This window comes from Pantherophis guttatus, chromosome 4 (assembly GCF_059756535.1).
Source record: "Pantherophis guttatus breed Tessera chromosome 4, ASM5975653v1, whole genome shotgun sequence".
Taxonomy (NCBI): Eukaryota; Metazoa; Chordata; class Lepidosauria; order Squamata; family Colubridae; genus Pantherophis; species Pantherophis guttatus.
Window position 1 is genome coordinate 123,427,816 of NC_142066.1, and position 23,380 is coordinate 123,451,195.

Genomic DNA, 23,380 nt, shown 5'->3' on the forward strand with positions numbered 1-23,380 from the left:
TCTTGTGTAAAAATATAATTTACTTTAAAACATTTAAAAAGCACTATGTCTTTAAGAAAGCACATTAAAAACAAAGTCTTATCTGGGTATGTGAAGCAAGGCTATCTCCCTAGATCCCTCTCCACAATACCGAAACAGTTCACAAGAGAATAAAGCTAGCATGAAGGTAAGCAGCTTCGGCATCGATACATCATCAAGGCAATCCAAGTGGGGGCAGCACAAACTTCACAGCTAAAAGTCACCTGAAGTAAAAACAGTTCAAACAGCAAACATTGCTTGAAGCTTGTGGGAGGAAGAAGGTCCAGCAACAGCAGTCCCAATGATAGCTTGCGTGCTACAAAACAGCAAAAGGCAAGCATCCGTGGGAGTTTCTCTGCAACGGCGTCTGGAGTCCTTATCTGCATTCTTCTCCCATCTGCGGCGTTGCACTAAGCTTCCTGCAGGAGCTGTGCATTTAGGTCTAAACCAGGAGTCTAGGCCCAAGTAGCAAGCGAAAAGGTCCTTGCTTATATGGGGAGTTAACCTGCAATTAACTAGGGCGGGGAAGGCTTGCAGGTAATTACAAACAGGAGATGGCTTGATTGAAACCATACTGTTTTGTGAGTAAGCAAGTAGCCACAGCAATCCTGGAAACACTTGTGACAGTGACAATACACACAAAAAATAATTTGATACCCAGTCTTTTAAAAACATTCTTTGAGGGTTCCATAAACATGAAACATATTTTCTGATGTATTGGCTTTTTTCTTAAATCAATATCTGTGTTTACATTTCTTGGACCTGGCTCTAATGATTTTCAAGTTTGCATATTTAAATTCTTTATTCCACATTTCAAGTATATAATACTTGTTTTCATTTAATTTCTACTTCATTTTATTTTTGAAAATTTTTAAGTAAAATTGTTAATTTCACTTTAAGCTAAGGTGACCAGATTTTAAGATTGGTAAAGAGGGACACCATTGTGGGCGTGGCTTATTTTGTGGGCGTGGCTAGCTGGTCATGTGACTGGGTGGCCGTGGCTACCTGGTCATGTGACCGGGTGGCCATGGCTATGTGTATAGGGACTACTCAGAGGGCTGAAAAAAGTCATTTCTGACAGGTCCTCGCACTTTTGACTGGTCCTCACACTTATGACCATCCTCACATTTATGTCCATGCAGCATTCTTAACAACCATGTCACTCATTTCACAACTGCTTCTCTTCACCATGGTGATAAGACTGGGCAAAAAATGTAAAATGTGAGGACAGTCGTAAGTTTGAGGACTGGACAAAAGTGCGAGGACCAATCAAAAATAACTTTTTCAGCCCTCTGAGTAGTCCATATGCACAAAAGGACTAACCAGAGGGCTGAAAAAAGTCATTTCTGACAGATCCTCGCACTTTTGACTGGTCCTCACACTTATGACCATCCTCACATTTATGCCCATGCAGCATCCTTAACAACCATGTCACTCATTTCACAACTGCTTCTCTTCACCATGGTGATAAGATAGGGCAAAAAACGTAAAATGTGAAGACAGTCGTAAGTTTGAGGACTGGTCAAAAGTGCGAGGACCAGTCAAAAATAACTTTTTTAGCCCTCTGAGTAGTCCATATGCATAAAAGGATACAGCAATAGAGAGGGATGAAGGAAGGGAAGGGAAATTAGAGTAGGAGTGAGGGTAAGAGGGGGAGGAAGAGAGGAGGAGAAGGAGAAAGGAAGAGGAAGTAGGGAGGAGAAGAAGAGGGGGGAAGAGAAAGTAAGAAGGAAAGAAAAGAGAGAGGTGGTAGGTTTGAGGAGAAAGATTGCTGTACAATAAAAAAGATGAAAGGGAAGAAAGCCAACCCCAAACAAATATAAAGATATTAAGATAAAGAATGAATGGTTAAACTTTAAAGAATAAAAGAGAACAAATATGAATAAATAGCAGTAATTAGAAACACACATACAAACATACAATTTATTTTCTTTGAACAGAGTATTTGGCCGGTTCACAAATTTAAACAGTGTTTAGTCACTTCAATTAAATTTACAATTTCTATATTTCCTTTTTGCCATATTTATTCCTCATCTATTTTTTTAAAAAAACCAGTATTACCCTTCATCCTCATCTCTAATCTTAATCAAATTAAATTTTTTCCTTCTATTCTATATTATACCCCTTCCCATTGCCATCTATTTTTATATCCATCCTCACATTGTTTAATTATGTAATTATGTAATACAGTTGTTTAATACAAATTCAACATTTTAATATAAATCAATTAGTTATAAAACTATCTTTTTTGTATATTAATCAATATGAACATGAATATTCCAATTATTTCCATGCAATCCAATTTCTTACAAATCAATTAATTATATTTACCAATAATAATAAACCAAATAATTTTCCCCATATATTCCTCTGAACCACAACTTAACCATTTCTGCTTTCAACACAATATACAATTAATAGTATCTCAATTATTACAATTCCCTAGTTAAATACAGCTTTTTTTTCTTTTGTGTTTTAAAATCTTGAACTCTCCTCCTAAATTTCCCATTGTTTGCAGTTTTTCACCTACCTTTTTTGGGGATGAAAAATAAAAATAAAAATAAATCTCTCTCTGCCTCATTTTGTCACGTTGCACCAAAGATCCTGGTTTCGGTTTCGTTTCTGCAGCTTAGCTAGCTTCAGGAACTCTTTACACTGATTGCCTGTAGGGCGGCCCTTTGAAGCCCCGGGCAAGAGTTTAAACAGTTTTTTTTTTCTTCTAGCCATCAGCTGGGGCTCAAGAGGCAGCGGGACTCAGGAGGCAGAATGAAAAATCGGGACTTTTTTGAAACGCCGCAGGACGCGGGACAAATTGCTAAAAATCGGGACTGTCCCGCCAAAAGCGGGACGTCTGGTCACCTTACTTTAAGCACAGTTTATTTTAAAGATCATATCTGAAGCTACTAAGGCACCTAGTCCATATAGACATATCGCCTATTGTCTTCAAATTTGGCTTGTTCAAGTCAGTTTCTTTATAGTTCTGGGTCAAATTTTCACCCATTACCTATTAGTAACAAAATATGTCTAACAATCTTTAAGGTTAAAAATGAAAATCCTTGTTATTATACATTCATTCTAAAATTTTCTGAGGTTTTAGAGGGGTAAACAATGTAATTGAGTCGAAAGAGGGCAATACTCAGAAAAAAAATGATCATTTCACAAAAATATATATTGAAATGAAAACCAGATGATAAAGCTGAAAATCTGATAGATTAAATCTCAGTTTTGCTAAAACATATTTTAGGGTATCTTTGGCTGGTATAAATTTATCAGTAATTTATCTGTATAAAATAATTGTCTAAATTGATATTGTAATTCCTTTTAAAATATCAATATTTAAATATAGATATACTTTAATAGCATCCAATTCCAAAGTAAATGTATTAATTAAGAATCTAACACCCTGACCTGGCAAATACTGAATCACCATTTTTGTATATCACTCCAAAATACTGCAAAGGACCAGAAACAGGTTTCAAAATATTTATGTTGGATGCTGTTGTCCACGGCAAATAATGCTGCTAATTTCCTTTAAAATCTTAGTTAAAGAAATTAGCAATGTTATAGCAATACTCTCCATATATTGATTGATAACATATACATATAGTCTTCAAAATACAATTGTAATGGAGCTTGTCTGTTATGGTTGCATGTTGCAATGGCATCTCATGTAATGATGCCCCATACCTACTCCCCAATACAGCCAAGTTAAATAGGACATGGGTGCCTCGGATGCGGGGAAGCCATTAGTGGCATAGAATAGGCCCTGGTCTGCTTGCTCTGACCTTACCAAGGCCTCCCATTCTCTAAGACATCCTATACAACACCCCCTGCCCCTGCTCTGATTCCCACTGTGTGTCCCCAGGCCTTAGACCTGATTTCCACCCCACCGAACTAAACACCCTCTTCACTTACTGTTTGAAAGTCCAAGGCCTTCTAGAGTGCTGGAACAGATTACTTCATCATGCGGCCACATGACACAATTCTGCAAGTGGCAGAGATATTTATAGCCATCAGAATGCAGTTTAGCTGTTGTGTACATAGCAGCCACTTCTGGAATCATGCCATGCGACCAAGGGACAAAGCAACCCATTCTACTTCACTGATGTGGCTTGCACCACCATTCAGAAACTTATAGGCCAGAATTAGCTACTGCTTCCAGAAATGCGCCATGTCGCCGTAGGATAAACCATTCTGCTTTGCTACCTTAATGAGGTCTGCACAGCGATGCAGAAAGCTTCTTTAAGTTGCAGAAAGCTTCTGCAGTGATATATCGTTGTAAGGCAACAAAACCAATTTGTCTCTTGGCTGCTATTTTGCTCTGCCCTCAAGTGGTTGGAACGAAATAGCTGCATTTGGATCGACACTGCTATGTCACTACAGGGATATAGAGTGTGTCCTACAATGTGAGATCCAGAGATCTTCAAAGGATAAATGTGGGATGTGTGATAGGCATATAAGGAGCAGACCCAAGTGGTGCAGTGACAGTGGGGGGAAAGTGGGGGGAGGAGATGGGGCACTGTAGCAGTTGTAACTTTGAAGCAGGGTCATATGTACGGTAGCTTTTGGGGATTGCTGTAACCTTCAACAACTGTTAAGTAACTTTTGTAGCTTGAAGAACTACCTCTACAAACAATAAAAAAATCTCGTTAACAATATTTCCTCCCCACCTCCTATACATTTTAAAGAATAAATCAGTAAGACAACTTAAAAGTTTTTTATTGGGAAAAAAATAGAAAACTCAGAACATTGTTGCATCTACTTTTATTATCTATATTAATTTGCAGCTAATTTCCAGACTAGCAAATAATATTTTTTCTCTCATTTCTTATATGAAATGCAAAATATTGAACTTGGCAAGTCTGTACTAGGAATGTACACGAAACAAATACTTTATAACAAATCCAAAATCAAGACAAGCTGAATTGTTCTGGAATAAGTAGAGTAATCCCTTAAACAGTTCAGTATTTTGACTGGTTTCCATATATTTTTTAATCCATGCAAAACATTGTCAGATTGAATATTTGCCTCCAAAAGTTTATTATAACAGGAGAAGACATCCCAGTCGGTTAGAATTTGTCAGACTGCTTACTTGCTACCCAGTTAGAATGCCTAATAGACGTCATTCTAAATTAGCAAATTAAAAGTATTTATGATAAAGACTGCATCTAAATCTTTGCAACATAGTTACAAAGAAAATCATAGTTCAGCCTTTAACTAATATGTAAAATAAAATGTACTTAGTGTTTCTTACAAAGATAACAATATGATATTGGTTAGACTAATTTATGACCAATATTTAGGGCCATCCAGAAGTTGCTAATTTGTCTCACTGGTGGATATATTAGCTGGAACAGCTGGCCCTGGAGTTCAATAATGATCAGAGAACCATACATGCCAGACTTTTCAAAAATTAATGTCAGATAATTTTTTCACTTACTGCATTATTTACAACTTGTGAATGCAAATGAAATTTGAATATTATATTTAGACTTATTTCAATGTTCCTATAAATAAAGATATTAATACTTATTTTAAATACTATGATAAAGTCTAATGGGATGAAATAACTAATCTCATATCTCCCATTTCTCCTACCAGTTCACGGTATTTCTTAACATAGAAGGCAATTAAGGACAGACTTTTCAATAGTGATCTCATATCTTTGAAGATATTTCAAGCAATATAATTATAATATTGTTACAATTGTTGGGTAGCAAAAATTTGTATTTAAACCTCTATCACTTCAAAATATTCTAATTATTTTCAAAAATACTTTGTTACTCCAAGACTGATCTATATCAGGCATGTAACATTATTGCCCTGGCCGCTGAATTCTTGAATCACTCTTATTTTAAAAAGTGTTCTACATTTAGTGTTAACACAACTAAATAATATTTTCCCCCTTAAAATATCTTCAATTGACACTTGGAACATTTAATAGGAATGCAATTGAAAAAAAGCTCTTAAAAGAGAGAGTTTTCTGTAAGAACAGGCTCTTATCTGAATCTAATGGTCAGTTTTTCTGGCCTTTTCTCTGGACTGCTGCCAAGGCGTTTTTCTTCACAGGTAGGCATTTTCCCCCAATCCACAGTTGAAAATTCCACCATGCCACGCTTCATTGCCCGCACAAAGACAGCATCTTCTGGATTTGCAAATGGGATTCTTTAAGAGTAACCCCCACCCCAAAAAAGTTACTAAATGACAATATTCTTATACAACCAATGGTTAAATAGGCATTTGCACCATAATTTAAGCATATTCTTAAAATAATCACAAAAATGTACTACCATTTCTAAAATAAGGCTCCCCTTAAGTTTTTCCTCTGTAATCTCAAAAACTGTTCCAAACTCACAACCAAATTCTGTTCAAATCTCAAGAACTCCAAACCGAAAACTGAATTCTGCTCTGCCCAAAATTATTTTTCCCATCATTGTTTCTTTTTGATTTTGAGCCAACCTTGACTCCTGTTGATTGCCTGGACAAGTCCAGGAAGTTTTCTTGGCAACATTTTTAGAAGTGGTTTTCCATTGCTTTTGTCTTTGATCTAGGGAAAGTGAGAACTCAGGTTTCCCCATTTCTAGTTACTGCTTTAACCACTAGACTAAACTGGTTCTCAGTATATTTTGTACCAAATAATTGTGCAAATGGTATGTAAATTAAAGAGGAAAATATCAATGATATACAAGTCAAATAGTATAGTCAATATATTCATACCAATTATATCTTCCACTGAAATGTTCTTTTGCAAATCATTTAAAATTCAAGATGGTAAATCTAGTGTTATGTCATATTTATATCTAATGATGTTGATATTTAAACCTCTAATGCAGCATAACTCTTCATGAAGTTTATAAAATGCATATTAATATTTATACAAGCACGATTATCTGTTCAATTTAAGGAGCTATGGCTTGACTTGTCCTTTTACTTGTGTAGAACTTTTTAATTTACAATATAATCTTAAAATATGGAGAAACTGTTTGAGCTACTTACTTAACTAAGTGATTTCCAAACTCGCAACCTAGAATAACCGTTAAAAACATTGAGTGTTGTATATTCCTTTTGTCAGTTAATATATATTACTAAACAACTAATCAACTTAAATTACATTCATTTTAAAAAGTAAATGCATAAAATTCTCAATTAGTTCTAAAATATTTATTCAATAAAATGTATTGAATTTTAATTTTGAATGGTTAAGGATTGGCCCTTATAATTTATAAATATTTAGAAATTTACAATGTGTACATTTTGAATAAGAAAGATTGATTTTTCCTTCTTCAGATTAACTTCTATATGCCATGCCTTTTAAAATATATTAATTATATATATTTGAAGATCTAGTTTTTATATCCTTTGAACTACTTATATAGTCCAAAGTCTTCATCACGCAATCATTATTCTACTCAACAATCATTTTCCTTAACTTCTGGAAGCAAAATGATTAATTTTAATAATTGCTTCATATTTGTGCAATATATGCATACAATGAACAAATTAAAAAAAATTAATTTTTTAATTTATCAAAGTTCAAAACCTCCAATAGTTGAACCAGAAAAGCTAAAAATAGATCAAATGATTCAATACAACTATGTTCTTACAAAGATTTTTTATTGATATGTACAATATAATTACAAATAAAGATCTTTTGAGGTTGAGAGGTAATTATAAAAGTTTAGATAATGTTGAAAATTATTAAGCATGTCATGGAAAGAATGTTGATTGGTAATCTATATTATTAAGAAGCATGGTGGCTCATGTGATTAAGATACTGGCTTGACAAGCAGGAAGCTCATGTTCGAAGCACGAGTGCTGTCATGGGGCTGGATGAGCTCCTTTTCTTTGCTCCCGCCAGAGATATTAAAGGACCCCCAACTGGGTGTACCCCAGGCAACAGTGATGTCACCAACTAATCCTTTCAACCTATAATCACCTCGGTGCATCCAACAAGAGTATATGTTACTTTAGTAAATTATTATTGAAATACCTGGAGGCAAGCGCAAGACTTTTGTGGATGTCAGACTGAATGCTGCCTTTGGCAACAAAGGTATATCTACTCTTTTCCCAAATCCTATGGACTGAAGGACAAGAGTCTTCTCATGATTGTAGATATGCAATGCTGATTCTCTTTCTTTTCTAGTTATTTCTGGGAAATATAAATTAAAGTTTTGTCAGAGCATTAAAATATCTTAGTATCTTTTCATCAAATATTCAAGTTTCTTTGGCTTTTTATTTATTTTTAAAAGACTTATCACATTCCATAAAATGTTCCAGAGATTCCTTTATGTCTTTCTATTCTTCCTTTAGAATATTCCCTGAAAATTTCAGTGCCTATTGTCCTTTCAGAGGCATTTTGAAACCTTGCTTCCACAGTGTATTTTTGTTAAATGGGACAGTTGATCCATACCACTGAGAAGTTTTGAAATTTGTGGTATGAGTAAAGTGGATAAGGAGTAGTAACTATTTTCCCTTTTCAAAATATTATAGCCAGATGTAAATCAATGAAATTTAATCTTGGAAAAATCAGGACAAACAAAAAGAATAATTGTTAGACAACACATAATTAAACTTCAGAGTTTGCTATGATGTGATATGATGGCTGTCAGTTTGACTGGCTGCAAAAAAGGGTTAGACTAATTCATAGAAATCATGGGTATGAATGGTGTTAGCCTTGATGGCAGTGTGACTACATGTAGTTTGCAACCTAGAGCCATTCGTTCAGTGACTGTTCAAAGTTACAAAAATCTTGAACATTAAGGTGGTTGGGACCAATCCTTTGAGTGACAGTAATTATGGCACACTCTTGATCATTTGTTTGCAATCTGGGTGCTTGGCAATTGATTTGCAGTTATGACCAGTTGCAGCATCCTGCAATAATGTGATTGCCATTTGCAATCTTCTCTATTGGCTTCCTCAGAAATTAAAATGGGAACCATCAGGGATGGTCACTAGTTGCCCTAGTGCACTCTCCCTGACACTCATGTCATCCTTAAACGGTCCTATAACCTCCATGATCCATGCTCTTGAGCACCTGTGCTATAATTCTCATGTACCTCCTAGCACCTTCAATGAACTGAAACCCTTGCACGCTCTTTGTACTCCCTCCCCAAACCTTGATGCACTTCTCACGTGCACTTGCATATACCCTCCCCATATGCACAGTATACTCAATCCGCATCTTTATGCACCTTCACATCCCTCTTCCACAGCACCTTCAACTCTCCTCTTGCTTGCCACACCTTTCATGCACACCCTTGCACCTTTCCAGACTTGCTCATCTCATGAACCTCCTCGCTCCTGTTGCTTGACCTCTGCCCAGGTCTCACACCCTTACATATCCTGCCTCAACCTCTTCATGCTTTCCCAGGCACCCTTGCTATTTCCTCCACCACCAGCAGCCACTTACCTGCCTGACAGTTTGTGATTTTGGTTCTGGAAACCTAGCAAGAATACACTTCACTTAGCAACCAGAGGATTGCTGTTGCTATGCAATATGGTAGTTCGTTACAACTGCATCACTTAGCAAAGAAAATTCTGATCCCAACTCCTATTGTAAGTCAAGGACTACATGTAATCTGAAGGCCATCTGCTGGGAGACTAGTGGACGTCCTGCTGCAGTTGGCTAGGCACTGTGAGAAAAGACTGCTAAACTAGACCACCCAAAAGATTGATGCAACAGGGTACCGATTATATTCTTATTTATTTATCAGATCTATATAAACAACCCTCTATTAGAAAGAACTGTGGGAGGGGAGGCAAAGCTGACATCATGGCAATATGACGATTCTTTCATAGTGCTCTATGGAAGTTCATCAAAATTCTCTTGCCAATGGTCCCAACGGACCTAATCCAATTTGGAGGGGTGGTATAGAAGAGAGGAGACCCCCGTAGACCACAAGATCTCTAACTCCTTGTTTGATCCAGGAGAAGCTCCCAATCTGGCAGGAAGGAAAAGACGGCCATTGCATGCTGTCCAAAGCTGTGACAGCCCGAACAGAGAAGAATTAGGGAAGACTGAAGAACAGTGTGGGTCACTTCTGTCAAATTTCCCCCTTTTAAAATTGGCTAAGTGACAGTGGGGTGGTAAAAGAAGGGAGTGGAATTGTTCATCTCCCACTACATGAGAATAGTGTTGAACAAGCACAAAGCTGAAATAGATCCAAACAGGAAATTTGAACTATTTGAATAATTTGAAGATATAAATGCTAAAAGAGGAAAATCGGATTGGTTAACCTAAGGATTATATTAATTGGATATTATCAATCTAAAACTTTACTTGGGATTATAAAACTTGGGCTCCGGAATCCTTAAAGGGAAAAAAATGTTATATTAAAGGAAGTTAAAGGAGAGGAGTAGAAGAGAAATAGTGCAACAGTGACACCTACTGGCCAGAAAAAACCCATAGAGAAAGTGGAGAAAGTGAAGAAAAGAAAGTGTGAATAATAACTGACCTTGGATAGCTTATTGGAAAAACATTGTTGCAAGATTTAGATAAGCTGCCTCCATCTGGGAACTGTTTACAGAGAAAACTACAGAGGAAGAGAGTGGAAATAGTGTAAGTTTTAAACACTGTAACTCCCTATTTGGATATAGATCTTAACAATTGAGCAACTGAGCAACTGAACCTGGGAACTTTCAGCCTTACTCCTTGGGGATTTATAATTTGTTGAATATAATTCTGGGGTTTTGGTGGCCTTTGTGGATTACAACCTACAAATTTGTGGATTTTAACGTACAAGTCATTAAAAGAAAACAACCTTTGTTGATAGTGATAATAATAAACAAGGTGAACTTTATGGAAAACTCCGTAAGAAAATTGGAATATGAAAATATTTGTGTGGTAGGAGACTTCAGTGCAATTGTAGACACAGAACTTGACTATAAGAGCAGTGAAATAGGTAAAAAAAAAGCCAGAAAAACACTCCCTAAAACCTTCTTTAAAATGATAGAAGAAATAGGAACCCAAGATGTATGGAGAGAAATGCACCCTATGAAAAATCAATATTCATTCTATTCAAACAGGCATAAATCCTGGTCCAGAATAGACATGGTATGGATGACATCAGAACTGAAAACATGTGTGCAAGCGATAGAAATAGAACCAAATGTTTGAGAAGATCATAATCCAATGAAAGTTATTTGGAAAGGACAAAAAAGAAAATGGAAGTGGACATTAAATCAAGCAATACTGCAAGATAAAGAATTCATCCAAAGATGAAAAAAGAATTGGATTTTCCCCCCAAGGAGAATAGGAAGGAAGAGACCTCCCTGCAAATTGTATGGGATATTGTTAAAGTCAGTCGTGGGTTGCCCCAGGTTCAGACCGTTCTATAGAACTGGTAGTAAAACCGGAGGGAGGCTCCGTCCACCCACCCCGACGTCATCAAAACACTTCTGCGCATGCGCAGAAGAGCGCATGTGCATGGCTCTGTTGGAAACCGGTAGTAAAGGTAAGTAGAACCCACACCTGGTTAAAGCATGTACCCGGGGATTAGCTATAACATATATGGGAAAGAAAAATAATAAGAAACAAAATAAGAAAATATTAGAAGAAGAATACAAAAGATTAGAATCAGAATTCCAGAGAGAACCACAAAAAAAGGAATTGAAAAATGAAATAGACTTAATAAAACATAAAATGAACCTATTGGAAAAAGAAGAATTGGCACAAAAAATTAAAAGTGAAAGAGCAAAATATTTTTTTTTTGAAAATGCAAATAAGCCTGGAAGATGGTTGGCATATAAACTGAAAAAAGAGAGAGAGAAAAAAATTGATACATCGACTAATCGATGAGAAAGGGACTTTTCACTATCAGAATGAGGAGAAAAAACTATTTTAAAAGAGTACTATGAGAAATTGTATGACAAGGAGGAAATTTTAGAAAACAAAATACAATATTTGGAACAATCTGAACTCAATCGGTACCCGATACAGTTAAAGATATGCTGAATGAACAGATAACCATGATGGAATTGACAGAAGCGATCAAGAAACAAAAAAATAATAAAACACCAGGGCCCGATGGGCTACTGGCAGAATTTGACAAACAACTAGAAGAGGTATTAAGCTCAGTGATGTTGGAAGTACTACTAGAAGCAAAAATACCAAATTCATGGATGGAAGCAAATATTACTCTTATACCGAAAGACAATTCAGATTTAACACAGATAAAGAACTACAGGCCAATATCTTTACTGAATGCAAACTATAAAATATATGCTTCAATAATAGCAGAGAGATTAAAAAAGTACTTGAACGAATTTATACATCCAGATCAGAATGGATTTCTGCCAAAGAGACAGATTAAAAACAATATAAGAATGATTCTAAATACATTGGAGTATTATGAAATGTACCATGGAAAACAAATGACATTGATGTTTTTAGATGCACAGATAGCATTTGATAATGTTAATTGGGAATTTATGTTATTACAACTAAAATATATGGACTTTGGGGAGAGATTTATTAATATGATTAAAGCAATATACTGTAAACCATCAGTCAAGGTGATAAATGGAGACATGACAGAGAACTTTAATATCAAGAAAGGCATTAGACAGGGATGTCTACTGTCCCTGATGCTATTTATATTGACTTTGGAAGTGTTAATCAGGAACATTCGGCAAGATAAAAGAAATAAAAGGAATGGAAATAAAAAGAGAGAAATACAAGCCACAGGCATTTGCAGATGACTTGGTTTTTATACTAGAACACCCCTTAGAAACTGGACCGAAGCTAATTAGAAAAATAGAATAATATGGAGAAGTAGCAGAACTGAAAATAAACAAGGATAAGACAAAGATTTTAGTTAAGAATCTTATAGATACACAAAAAAAGTGTTGATAGAAATAATTAATATACAGATAGTTAAAAAAGAGAAGTATTTAGGAATACTACTAACAGCAAAATGTGCAACAATTAAAGAGGATAATTATATGGAATTGATGAGACAAATTAAACTAGACCTGGAGAAATGGAAAGATCTGCAACTGTCATTAAGAATTAAGAATGGATCAGTCTGAGACATACAAGATTATTAACCATAGAAAGTCATGACCTCCAACTAGGTTGGCACGCTTTCTTATGGTATGGAAGAATAAGATACATAGTTATTTTCAAAGACACTACGTTAGGAATGCATTATTATTAGTTTGGTTTAAAATAAAAGAACAACACTATTTGAAAATACCAGTTTGGCTTTCCACTATGGAAGCATTGGTACATCCTGTTATCAACATGGAAAAAAATGTAAGATACAAAGATATTTTAAATGAAAAAGGGGAATTAAAAACCAAGCAGGAACTTAGTAGTCAAGGGATGGACATTGCATGGTTGCCATACATGCAGTTACAATCTCGCTATGAGAAATATGCTAAAATGTATGGTTTTAACAAAGAGTTAACAGATATTGTTAACTCTGTTCCAGATATTAACTGGAACAGATGAAAAACTAATAACGAAATTATATTGGTATTTATTAAGTATTAAGCTTGAAAGGGAGCAGGTAAAGGAGACAATGATTGCTTGGGCTAAAAACTTTGGACATGCAATAGAATTAGATAAATGGCAGAACCTATGGGATAGAAATATTAAATTGACTATGTCAACTGCATATAAAGAAAATTTGTATAAAATGTTTTATAGATGGCATTTTGCACCGGCAAGACTGGCAAAAATGTATAAGGATAGATCCATTAAATGCTGGAAGTGTAATCAAATATCTGGTTCATATTACCATATGTGGTAGACATGCCCAAAAGCTAAAAAATATTGGACGAAAATACATACTTGGTTGGAAAAAATGATAAAGCAGCATATAGGCTTGAAACCAGAGACATTTTTATTGGCCATCCTACCGGAAAAATATGATAGAAGGATTATATATCTGGTTTTATATATACCAGGGGTCAGCAACCTGCGGCTCTGGAGCCGCATGTGGCTCTTTCATCTCTCTGCTGTGGCTCCCTCTCTATAGTCATCTCCACAATTGATAGGGCTTTCAGTTAGGATACGTAGAGGAAAAAGGATGCCGCGCTAGGAGAAGATACTATGGTGGAGGGAACCGACTTCCGATTGGCTCCAGAATTGGATGGGGGGCTTCTGGTTAGGGCCTTTGTGGCTCTTTGAGTGTTTAAGGTTGCCGACCACTGACATATACTAACTGCAGCCAGAATTGTGGAAAAAGGATGAGATTCCGTCAGATGAGAATGTAATTAAAAAAATACTAGAATGTGCAGAAATGGATAGATTAATGCTTACTATTAAGAATAAAGAAGAAACTGAATATTTTTTGATATGGGACGTATTTTATCAATGGCTAGACAATAGAAACAGAAGTTAGAAAAGAGGAGACATAAAAAGAGGAAATATTAAAGTTGAGAATTGTTAAAGATGATAATGTTAAGTATTACTGCTATTATATTATCAATATTATTGTGAAGAATACTATAACAAATATGTGGATCATGACTGTTTAAAACAACTGTACCCAGATCACACATTGTTTGATGGAAATTGAATTTTTATATGTTATATAAATAAAATAAATAAAACATGGGGAGAAAAAAGAAAGAACTGCAGGAAGCAAAAGATTAAAAACACAATACACCAAAAAGATTATATAAACAATGCTGAGGCCCCAATAAAACTCATATTAATCCATCAACAAAATATCCACCGAAAAGATCACCGCATATTGAACCTTATAAAATTACTTTAACCATAAAAAATAATACTTTTTATCTTTGCAAAACATTTCTCTTGAAAGTAGGGTTCTACCTTTTCTGTCGAGCAAAGTTACTGAGGGGATGTGATATATTACATATAGGCGATATCTGCATTCTCGTGACAGAGGATTGTTAAACAGGTCTGCAGAAGTTGAAACAGAAGAAAATTATTGAGCACAAATGTGGCAATCTAATGCTAATTTCCACTGTGCAAACATAATATGCCATTTTGAATTCAGAAAGTGTATCCTTCCTGAACCTTCTGACCCATTGTGAAAAATTGATCACCCTTGCTTTTTGGCTTATTTTGTGTTATTATCTTTTAAATGCTTATGTACCTTATGGTTAACTAGGAAAACTTACTACTTTAAGCAAAGAAATAATCCACAAGTTGCACATGTGTCATTTTTTTTTAACCCTTGCAAACAGACTTGCTAATGCATTTCAAGCGGAGACAAATTACAACTGCAATAGAACGGACTCTTTCCTATGTGACTTACTAAGATCATTATTGGATTTCATTAAAATAGTATGTATTCGATATTACATCCAGGCTTGAAAGGTTGATGAAGTATACAAGCTCAAGAAACTGACGTACTACATATTGAAATAGGCTATAGAAAATTCTATAGTAACAGAATTTTTATATCCTGATTATGTATTGCCACCCTCCCTTTTATATTGTAGTCTATAGGGCAGGAGCCACACTTGTGTCTTCTAAATACAATCTTGTTTCCCAAGAAATAAGTCATGGTTCAGATCTCTTTGTTTATATAACAGTTTTTGTCTATTTCCATCAGGTTAATCTCCTAATGTTCTACAATAAGCTACAAGTTACATTAAAATTTTAGGATTTGAAGATTCATTACTTTGGAAAAGCATTTTGGTTTAGTACATCTGAATAATATGAATATCTACAGAATGGATAATGAGGCTTTTTTCAAGGAATTCTAAAAAGCCTTTGTTTTAGAAATGGTTTTTTCTCTTTCATAAAAAAGGAAATCTAATTAAGTGCACTTAAAGAACCAGTAGATGGCAGCAGTGGAAAGAATACCTACTTACACTATTTTTGTAATTTACTTAGAAATGATGTCAATATTAACCAAAACATTTTTGCTGTCATAGTATGGATTTTCATTTCAATTATCTGTACAGTATGCTACTGTTGTATGTAATCTTTTGTGCCTTTCAACAGGAAGAAAATTTAAAAATAATATACAAAAAATATCAAGATTTAATGTAATAAATCAGTAGTTTTGCTGAACTAATTAATATCTTTTTGCAAAATAAAAATAGTTCTTTGTCTATACTCATTGGAGAAATTACATTGGTTTATGGACTGTCAGTTTGGAAGAATTATAAATAATGTCTTTAATATTGTGTCCTATTGTGGGGTTGGGTTTTGTTTTTGTTTTTTTTTAGAAAATAGATGGCATGACTTTTTATGTATTGGTTTTTTCAAGACAGTCTCGACTCCTGGCAATTGCCTGAATTTATACAGCTTTCTTAGTATGATTTTCAGAAGCAAGTTGCCACTGCCATCTTTATAGGGCTAGAAGAGCAACTGGCCAAAAGTCATTCAGTTGGCATCTTTCAGCACTAGAAATCTTCAGTTCTCTGGTTTCTAGCCTGATGCCTTTTACCACTATAATGAACTGGCTCTTACTGATCAACTTAAATACATATTTTTATCTAAGAAAAGTGTTTGTTCTTGTAAACCAATCTCAACATAATTATTTTGGAAATGCCTATACCCATCATAAACTTTTTCCCTTTTCAATAGCTGTTTTCAAAATATGATGGCTATATCTTCCATAGTAGCTGGGATAATCTGACAATCATTAATCATCTTCTTTTCAAGTTTAGAATGATTCAGATTTGTTCCTATAAAATGTTCAGTATGCTAGTAATGATTTGGATGTTATTAAACACCTCCAATAATTACTTTACCAAGGAATAAGTTCTTACTTCTTAGAATTCTGAAAGCCTAGCAGGATGCATTCCTTGGGGTGGGGTGGTGGGGGGAGAAAGATTGCCTACACACTCACTTTCAAGGTTAACAGTTTATAATCCTATTTCCCTGCAGGCAATTTCATACAGCAGAATTTAGTGGCGCCAGTACTGTCTTGTTTATCTTAATATGAAGTTTCAGACTCAGACATTTTCATATGTCCCTTGTTCTGCCCAATATAGTAAAAGAACACACACACACATCAATTAAAAAATACACAGGTGTGCTGAATTACAAAAAAAATTTCTCAACAAAAGAACCTATTTAAAAAAATTGAAGTATAGTATCCCATTCCTTCCCCAAAGCTGCTTCTATGAAACAAATGTATTTGTTGGTATTGTTATTCTATGTAAAACACACACACACACACACACACACACATTATTACTTAAGGTATGTAAAGTTCGCAGTCCTTGTAGTTCTTTCACAGTCAAATTCAAATTTTTTAGCTGATTGTTGTGAAGCAGCAAGATCTGCAGTGAGTGTAAATTTTTCAGAGCACCTAAAAATGATAACCAAAATATAAGGCACTATAGAAACAACTTGTACTTTAATACCTATTTTACTGCAAGAAAGGCAATAAAACAGTTAAAACATTCATGATTTCTTTATAAGATTCTTGAAAGCATTTGGCTGGATGGTAAAAGCTTGATGAGACTAAGTAAGGGATATCCAAACTCCTCAATTCATCACCTTTTTTTTAAAGTTTCAGATTGCTCATCCACTTTCAAACATTTATTACATGAAAATAGTGTAATCATCTGGGACTGACTATCAGATTCTGGATAACATTCTCGCTGCTAGCCACCTCATCTTCAGGATGAAGAACTAGCACACTCTACAAAGACTTGAAAAAATTAATTGATCCAATTGATCTTCTATGATTTGTCAACCACCTACTGATTCCCAGCCATTTATTGATCCACTTTTTATTCCCAGTCATTTATCTACCCCTGGGATAATCCCATCAACCCTTGGGGGTCATTATTAACCACCTGGGGAACTCTGACCTAGACCATGTTCTCACTAACCATTAAATGAAATTAGGAAAAGAGCTGGCCTATTATTATTGCAAACAGTTATTCTGAGAGCCATGCTGGCACAGTGGTTAGAGCACAATATTGCAGGCTGACTCTGTCCATTGCCAGGAGTTTGATCCTGACAGGCTGAAGGTTGACTCAGCTTTCCATTCTTCTGAGGTCAGTAAAATGAGGACCCAGATTGTTTGTGGGCAGTATGCTGACTCTGTAAAACATTTAGAGAGGGCTGTAAAGCACTATGGTTATAAGTATAGTGCTAATGTTATTGCTATTTAACAAATTATAATGAAATTACAATGGACCAACCAGGGGAAGGACATGTCTATTATTAGCAACTATCAATTAAATCTGAGACTATGTGCTTGAGTTCATTTACAACATTTACATGATTATGTCATTATGTAACACAGTTGATGCAATTACATCATTCACACAAATCACTTGAAATCTAGTCTATTGTATGTAAAACCCCTTTTATAAAATTCCAATGCATTCTTAATGCAGTGAAAGAGATTTCACTACATTAAGACATTACTTAAATTCAGGAAGTACAAATTTCATGTAACCAACTCAATGTAAGGCTTAAACTAAACATATGAATACATTAATCTTGATCATATAAAAGTAACAATTGAGATCGAAGATTTATTGTTGAGTTAAACTAATATTCCATCTACCTGTGGTGAACTTACTGAGAGGATACTATGAAAATGTTTTCTTTGTTTTAAATGTATATATTCTACTTCTAAAAGAAACTTTGGAATTATAGTAGTTTAAAATTACAATTAATATTTTATAGTAAAATCAGTTGTTAAATTCATATTGCATTTCAAACTACAGGCAAGGAAAATTAGATAAAAAGGACCATTGCCACATAAAAATCAATACAATAATATATTTTCAAAAGAAAATAAATAGAAGAGCAAAAGTCCTTATCTGGTGCAAAAATGGTAACTCAGAGCCATTACATATTTAAGAGAATATTCTTACTTACGTCTTTTGCATATGTATTAAACTTATTTCTTACTCAGAAAAATCAAATCAAATGAAATGTTTAGAAAGTACCTGTTATATTTCTGATATCATTATTATGAAGATATAATTCTGTCAAGCAACAGTTATATTTCACGAAAGTTATGTACTGAATCTAAACAATAAAAATTAGAATAGCACTGTTATTTTATTGGTACATACACACACACACATATAAATTTAATTTAGGAATATATATATGAATTATTATTCTATTACATATGGTTACAACATTAGCTATGATATTATGATACTTTGGGAAATTTATTATAATCAGTGTGCTGAATTAAAAGAGATTAGAGATATGCACACTTATATTTCTGGAACTAGACCCTTTTGGAGAAATCCAGAACATTCCATTGGTGTTTTCTGTTGCTGTTCTGGCAGAGTCTGGACATTTTCCAAAAGGTAATCTGCAAACTGGAAATATTTTGTGATAGCCCAGAAAATTGTTGCGATATCCCAGAAAATAGCCCATAAAATTTATACACAGCTAGATTCTATGATATATTATCATTTTATGAAGACTCTTAAATATTCATATTTATTTAGCTTAATATGATAAATTAATAGTCCACTATGTATACAATTATGTTTTAGGGAAGTCACTATAGTTGTTACAATTTTCATTGTAATTCTGAAATTTTGGCTTATTTTTAAATACAGTCAATGGTGCTCCCCTTGAAAGAATAATCTGAAAAGGTTTTTCAGAAATAAGTAATAATTGCAGTTATGAAAGTTCCTGTATTTGATACCTTATTGTGGTTTAGCCACAAATTTCTTAATTTCCGGAACCGTGATAAATGAGGAACATCTTTTAATCCACTGAAAGAGAAATTCATAACTTTAGTATGAAGTGACCAGTTAAATATTATTCTATAGTTACACAATATTCATGATTGAATAGTATTAAACATATAGAAATATACTTACTCTTTCATATTACAGCTTAATTACAGTAATTGGGATTAAAATTTCCACTGCTGAGTGATGAGGTCATAAAGCACAAAACCTTCTGATTGTGCCATTTAACCACAGCATTTCCAACAGTCCTAAATTACTGCCATTGCACACATAACTACAACTTCCTGCTGGCATCCCTCTTAACTTGTGGGAAATCAACAGGTAGATCACAAACCATGACCATGTGATTGCAGGAGTGCTGCAGCAGCCAAAACTTCAAGGACTGTTTGTAAATACTGGTCTTTCAACTCTATCATACTTTTGGACGGTTGCTTATTGAATGGCTTTTAACTGAGAATCACCTGTATTAACAATTACAGACATTTACAATTACAGTAGATATGATGCAAAGGATACAGAGAAGATGCTAAAAAATTCATAACCAGCATGATTTGGATTCATATCAGCTTTTCCATATCCATCCTTGATTCCCTTTAATTTATTTCAATGGAGACAAAAATATGACTTCGGATTTATTTTTTTACAATGAAACCAGTTGAAACTGAAATCAAAAACTGCAGTTTCAAATATTACTACTGCATTTTGGTTCTATTATATCTAATTTTTTATTGATAATACCACTTTCTTTTAAATGTCTCATGCTATCATTTTATTTACAGAATACAAAAGTATACAATGAAGCATACAAATATTTATTCTTTTTATTTGTTCTCTAAAACCATGAATTTACTTCTAAATGTTTATTTATTTATTTATTTATCTTCACCATAAATAAATAAATTTATCTTCCAGCCTGTTCTTATTCCTTAAGTAATCAGGTTGCAAATCTCAAATTACTTATTTTTGAGACATTTCACTGAAATCAGTGGCATCAATCTGAAGAAACATATGTGAAGACTTGAACCCAAAGGGATCTATTTTTTCCCCAGTAGAATTTCATTTCAGTCTTTTTTTTAGTACTCATTTTCACAAATGTTCAAATCTATCCTTTGCTCTAATAAAACTAAGTTTTTTGGGCCTTGAGCATCCAAATGTAGAGATAAGGTTATCAATTTTCTTGTGGTTACATTTTATAGTAAAGGGAAAGGTTCCCTCGTACATATGTGCTAGTTGTTCCCAATTCTAGGGGGCAGTGCTCATCTCCGTTTCAAAGCCGAACAGCCAGCGCTGTCCGAAGACATCTCCATGGTCATGTGACCAGCATGACTAAACATCAAAGGCACACGAAACGCTGTTACTTTCCCACCAAAGGTCCCTATTTTTCTACTTGTATTTTTTATGTGCTTTCGAACTGCTAGGTTGGCAGATGCTGGGACAAGCTCACCCCATTACTAGGGATTCGAACCGCTGAACTGCCGACCTTTCGATCAACAAACTCAGTGTCTTAGCCACTGAGCCACCAAGTCCCAAAAATTTTATAGTACTTTACTATAAAAATAAGAATCTTATATAGACAGAAAGGTGGAGGTAGGTGAGGAAGCAGAATGATTTCTTATTTATGATTTTTATATCACATCAACTTTGAACATTTTCTAAATTCTGGTACTTAGACAGTGCTATAATAAATACTAGTCTGATAAAATAAACACTAAACAGTCCATCTGATACCATACTTCGATTTCAACAAATTCTGTTTGCTACTGAAATAGCCAATGACCATTTTACATGGTACATCTTAATTATAGTAACAGCTGCAAACAACTTACTTTTCTCCAAGGTATAGATATATAACTTCTTCATCATTCCTGTAGCCGCAAATTTTTAGTTGCTTTTCTAAAATCTGAAAATAGATTGTGTCAGAAAAAGTGATTGTACTTGAGTCCCTCCTCAAGGAACACTGGCAATTCAAAAATGTGAAAAATAATAAATAGAACAAATATAAGTATCTAATTATACAAGAGGTACATGGCCATGCTGTTCAGAACAATCATTTTTTGAGAATCTTTTGTCCCAAGCTTGAGAATTAAAACATATAGGTACCGTAACAGAGCTGAAACAGCTTGAGCGAATAGGACTTTATTAGTTTTTCTTTGAAGACGTTTCACTTCTCTATCTAAAAACCTGCTTCTTCAGAGCTGAAGAAGCTTCTTGGATGAGGGGCGAAACATCTTCAAGGAAAACCAAACAACCAGTTGCCTCTTGCAAAAAGTATCTTTGGAACAACCATGATCTGGATGACTGAGAATATCCATAGACATCTTGAGGGGGGAAAATCTGCTTTTCCTAGGACAAATTTAAGCTCTGCAGCTGCTTTTTTTAAATTTAGTTTTATTGGGTTTTAACAATTAAACAATTCTTATTCTGCTCTTGTGCATGACTGTAACCATTTACATATCATCACACTAATATTCTCCTATACTCTATATAATTTTACAAAATCTACTATCTGTTATTTTTTAAAATATACTTTCTCCTGTAGGAGAATGGAAGGAGCACACCCTTTCCCCAAATTAACGTTCTGCTTTAAGAAGCAAAGCCCCTCAGCAAACACTTTTTCCTATGGCCCCTTGATAAAGAAATAGAACCTCTTGGCGTTCATGTATCACCTTAATTCTACTTTACCTGATTTGCTGCCTACATCACAGTTGGCTGAACATGGATAGCATACCTTCACAAAGGAGTTTGAATGAACTCAAAAGGCATCTTTTGTAATCATAACTATTGAATAAGCTGCAATTGGCTAGGTATACACTTTGCAGGAAGTCATCGCCCTTGATTTACAAACCGTGATTCCTATAATAATTTAAACTGAAGCCAAATACATCACATTATGTGTCAATCACCAATACAGGAGTAGGAATGGACACAGGCTAAAAGGGAGGCATGCCCCTTTTCTCAAAACCTCTAGGGCATAAATGTGGACTTAGAAGACTGTCTCCAACTCGAAGACAGGTTTATGATTATTATTTTTTTAGGAAAGTGGGGGGGGGAGGATTTCCTAGGAGAAATGGCCCCTTGCCAAACTGCCCGAGAAGGAGCAGGATGGTGAAGATTACAATTACCTCATTAACAATTTGGTGCTCATCCAAATTGATAGTAGTCCTTTCTTTGCCCCCTCCTGGACCACACTGAAAAGCTTTTGAAGTCTGTCGGGCGTCAACGGACCTTTTCGGCATTTTTATTTGGGGGGAGGCGCGTTGCTTCCCAGCCCGGTGAAAAAGGGCTAGGCCAGACGTGCCAGGGCAGCGCTAGGATCTCGTCTCTACCGTCGCTCCTGTCCTCAGCTGTCAGGTCCCACGAGAGCCAAGTGGACAACGCACCGCGTGCCTGGAACGGTCGCTATGGCGACGGACAAGCTGGCCGCGACGAAAACGGTCACTCTGAAGCGCGCTGAACTCAGCGCTTAGATCAGATGCTGCAGCCGCGGAGGGAAAGCTCCCAAGAACCCAAACGTCACCGTCTCTAATCGATGGTCTAATCGAAAATCAGGGACAGGTAGGCGGCTCTTCCTATTGAGCAACAATGCAGGCATGTCTTTTGAGCATCTTTCTTTCCAGACAGAACTTCTGTCTGGTTTACTCAAACCACTGATTCTTACAAAGCCCGTGGTTCATATAGAACGAAAAAAAAATCCAAAAGGCAAGAAGTGGGATGGGTTCACCTTACATATTCTCTGGTATTT

At 35.0% G+C, this 23,380-nt stretch overlaps 2 protein-coding genes across 4 annotated transcripts in view; one reads left to right on the forward strand and one right to left on the reverse strand.

The window, feature by feature from the left end:
* Positions 1-2: 2 nt before the first annotated feature.
* LRRC72 (leucine rich repeat containing 72) lies at positions 3-22,987 on the reverse strand. The gene is made up of 9 exons (XM_034402487.3): positions 22,761-22,987; positions 21,465-21,538; positions 19,590-19,659; positions 18,868-18,949; positions 17,151-17,264; positions 14,804-14,893; positions 8,009-8,167; positions 7,015-7,042; positions 3-6,183 (listed from the first exon to the last, which is right to left on the reverse strand). Exons 1-9 carry the CDS (start codon positions 22,872-22,874, stop codon positions 6,018-6,020), a joined length of 897 nt encoding a protein of 298 aa, XP_034258378.1. The 5' UTR covers positions 22,875-22,987; the 3' UTR covers positions 3-6,017.
* Positions 22,975-23,380, forward strand: part of SOSTDC1 (sclerostin domain containing 1) — a 46,174-nt gene continuing 45,768 nt past the window's right edge. For all 3 annotated transcript variants that reach the window (XM_060685677.2, XM_060685675.2, XM_060685678.2), the window contains exon 1: positions 22,975-23,193. The gene's annotated coding sequence lies outside the window, so the exon portion shown is untranslated. The remainder of the gene's footprint in view (positions 23,194-23,380) is intronic.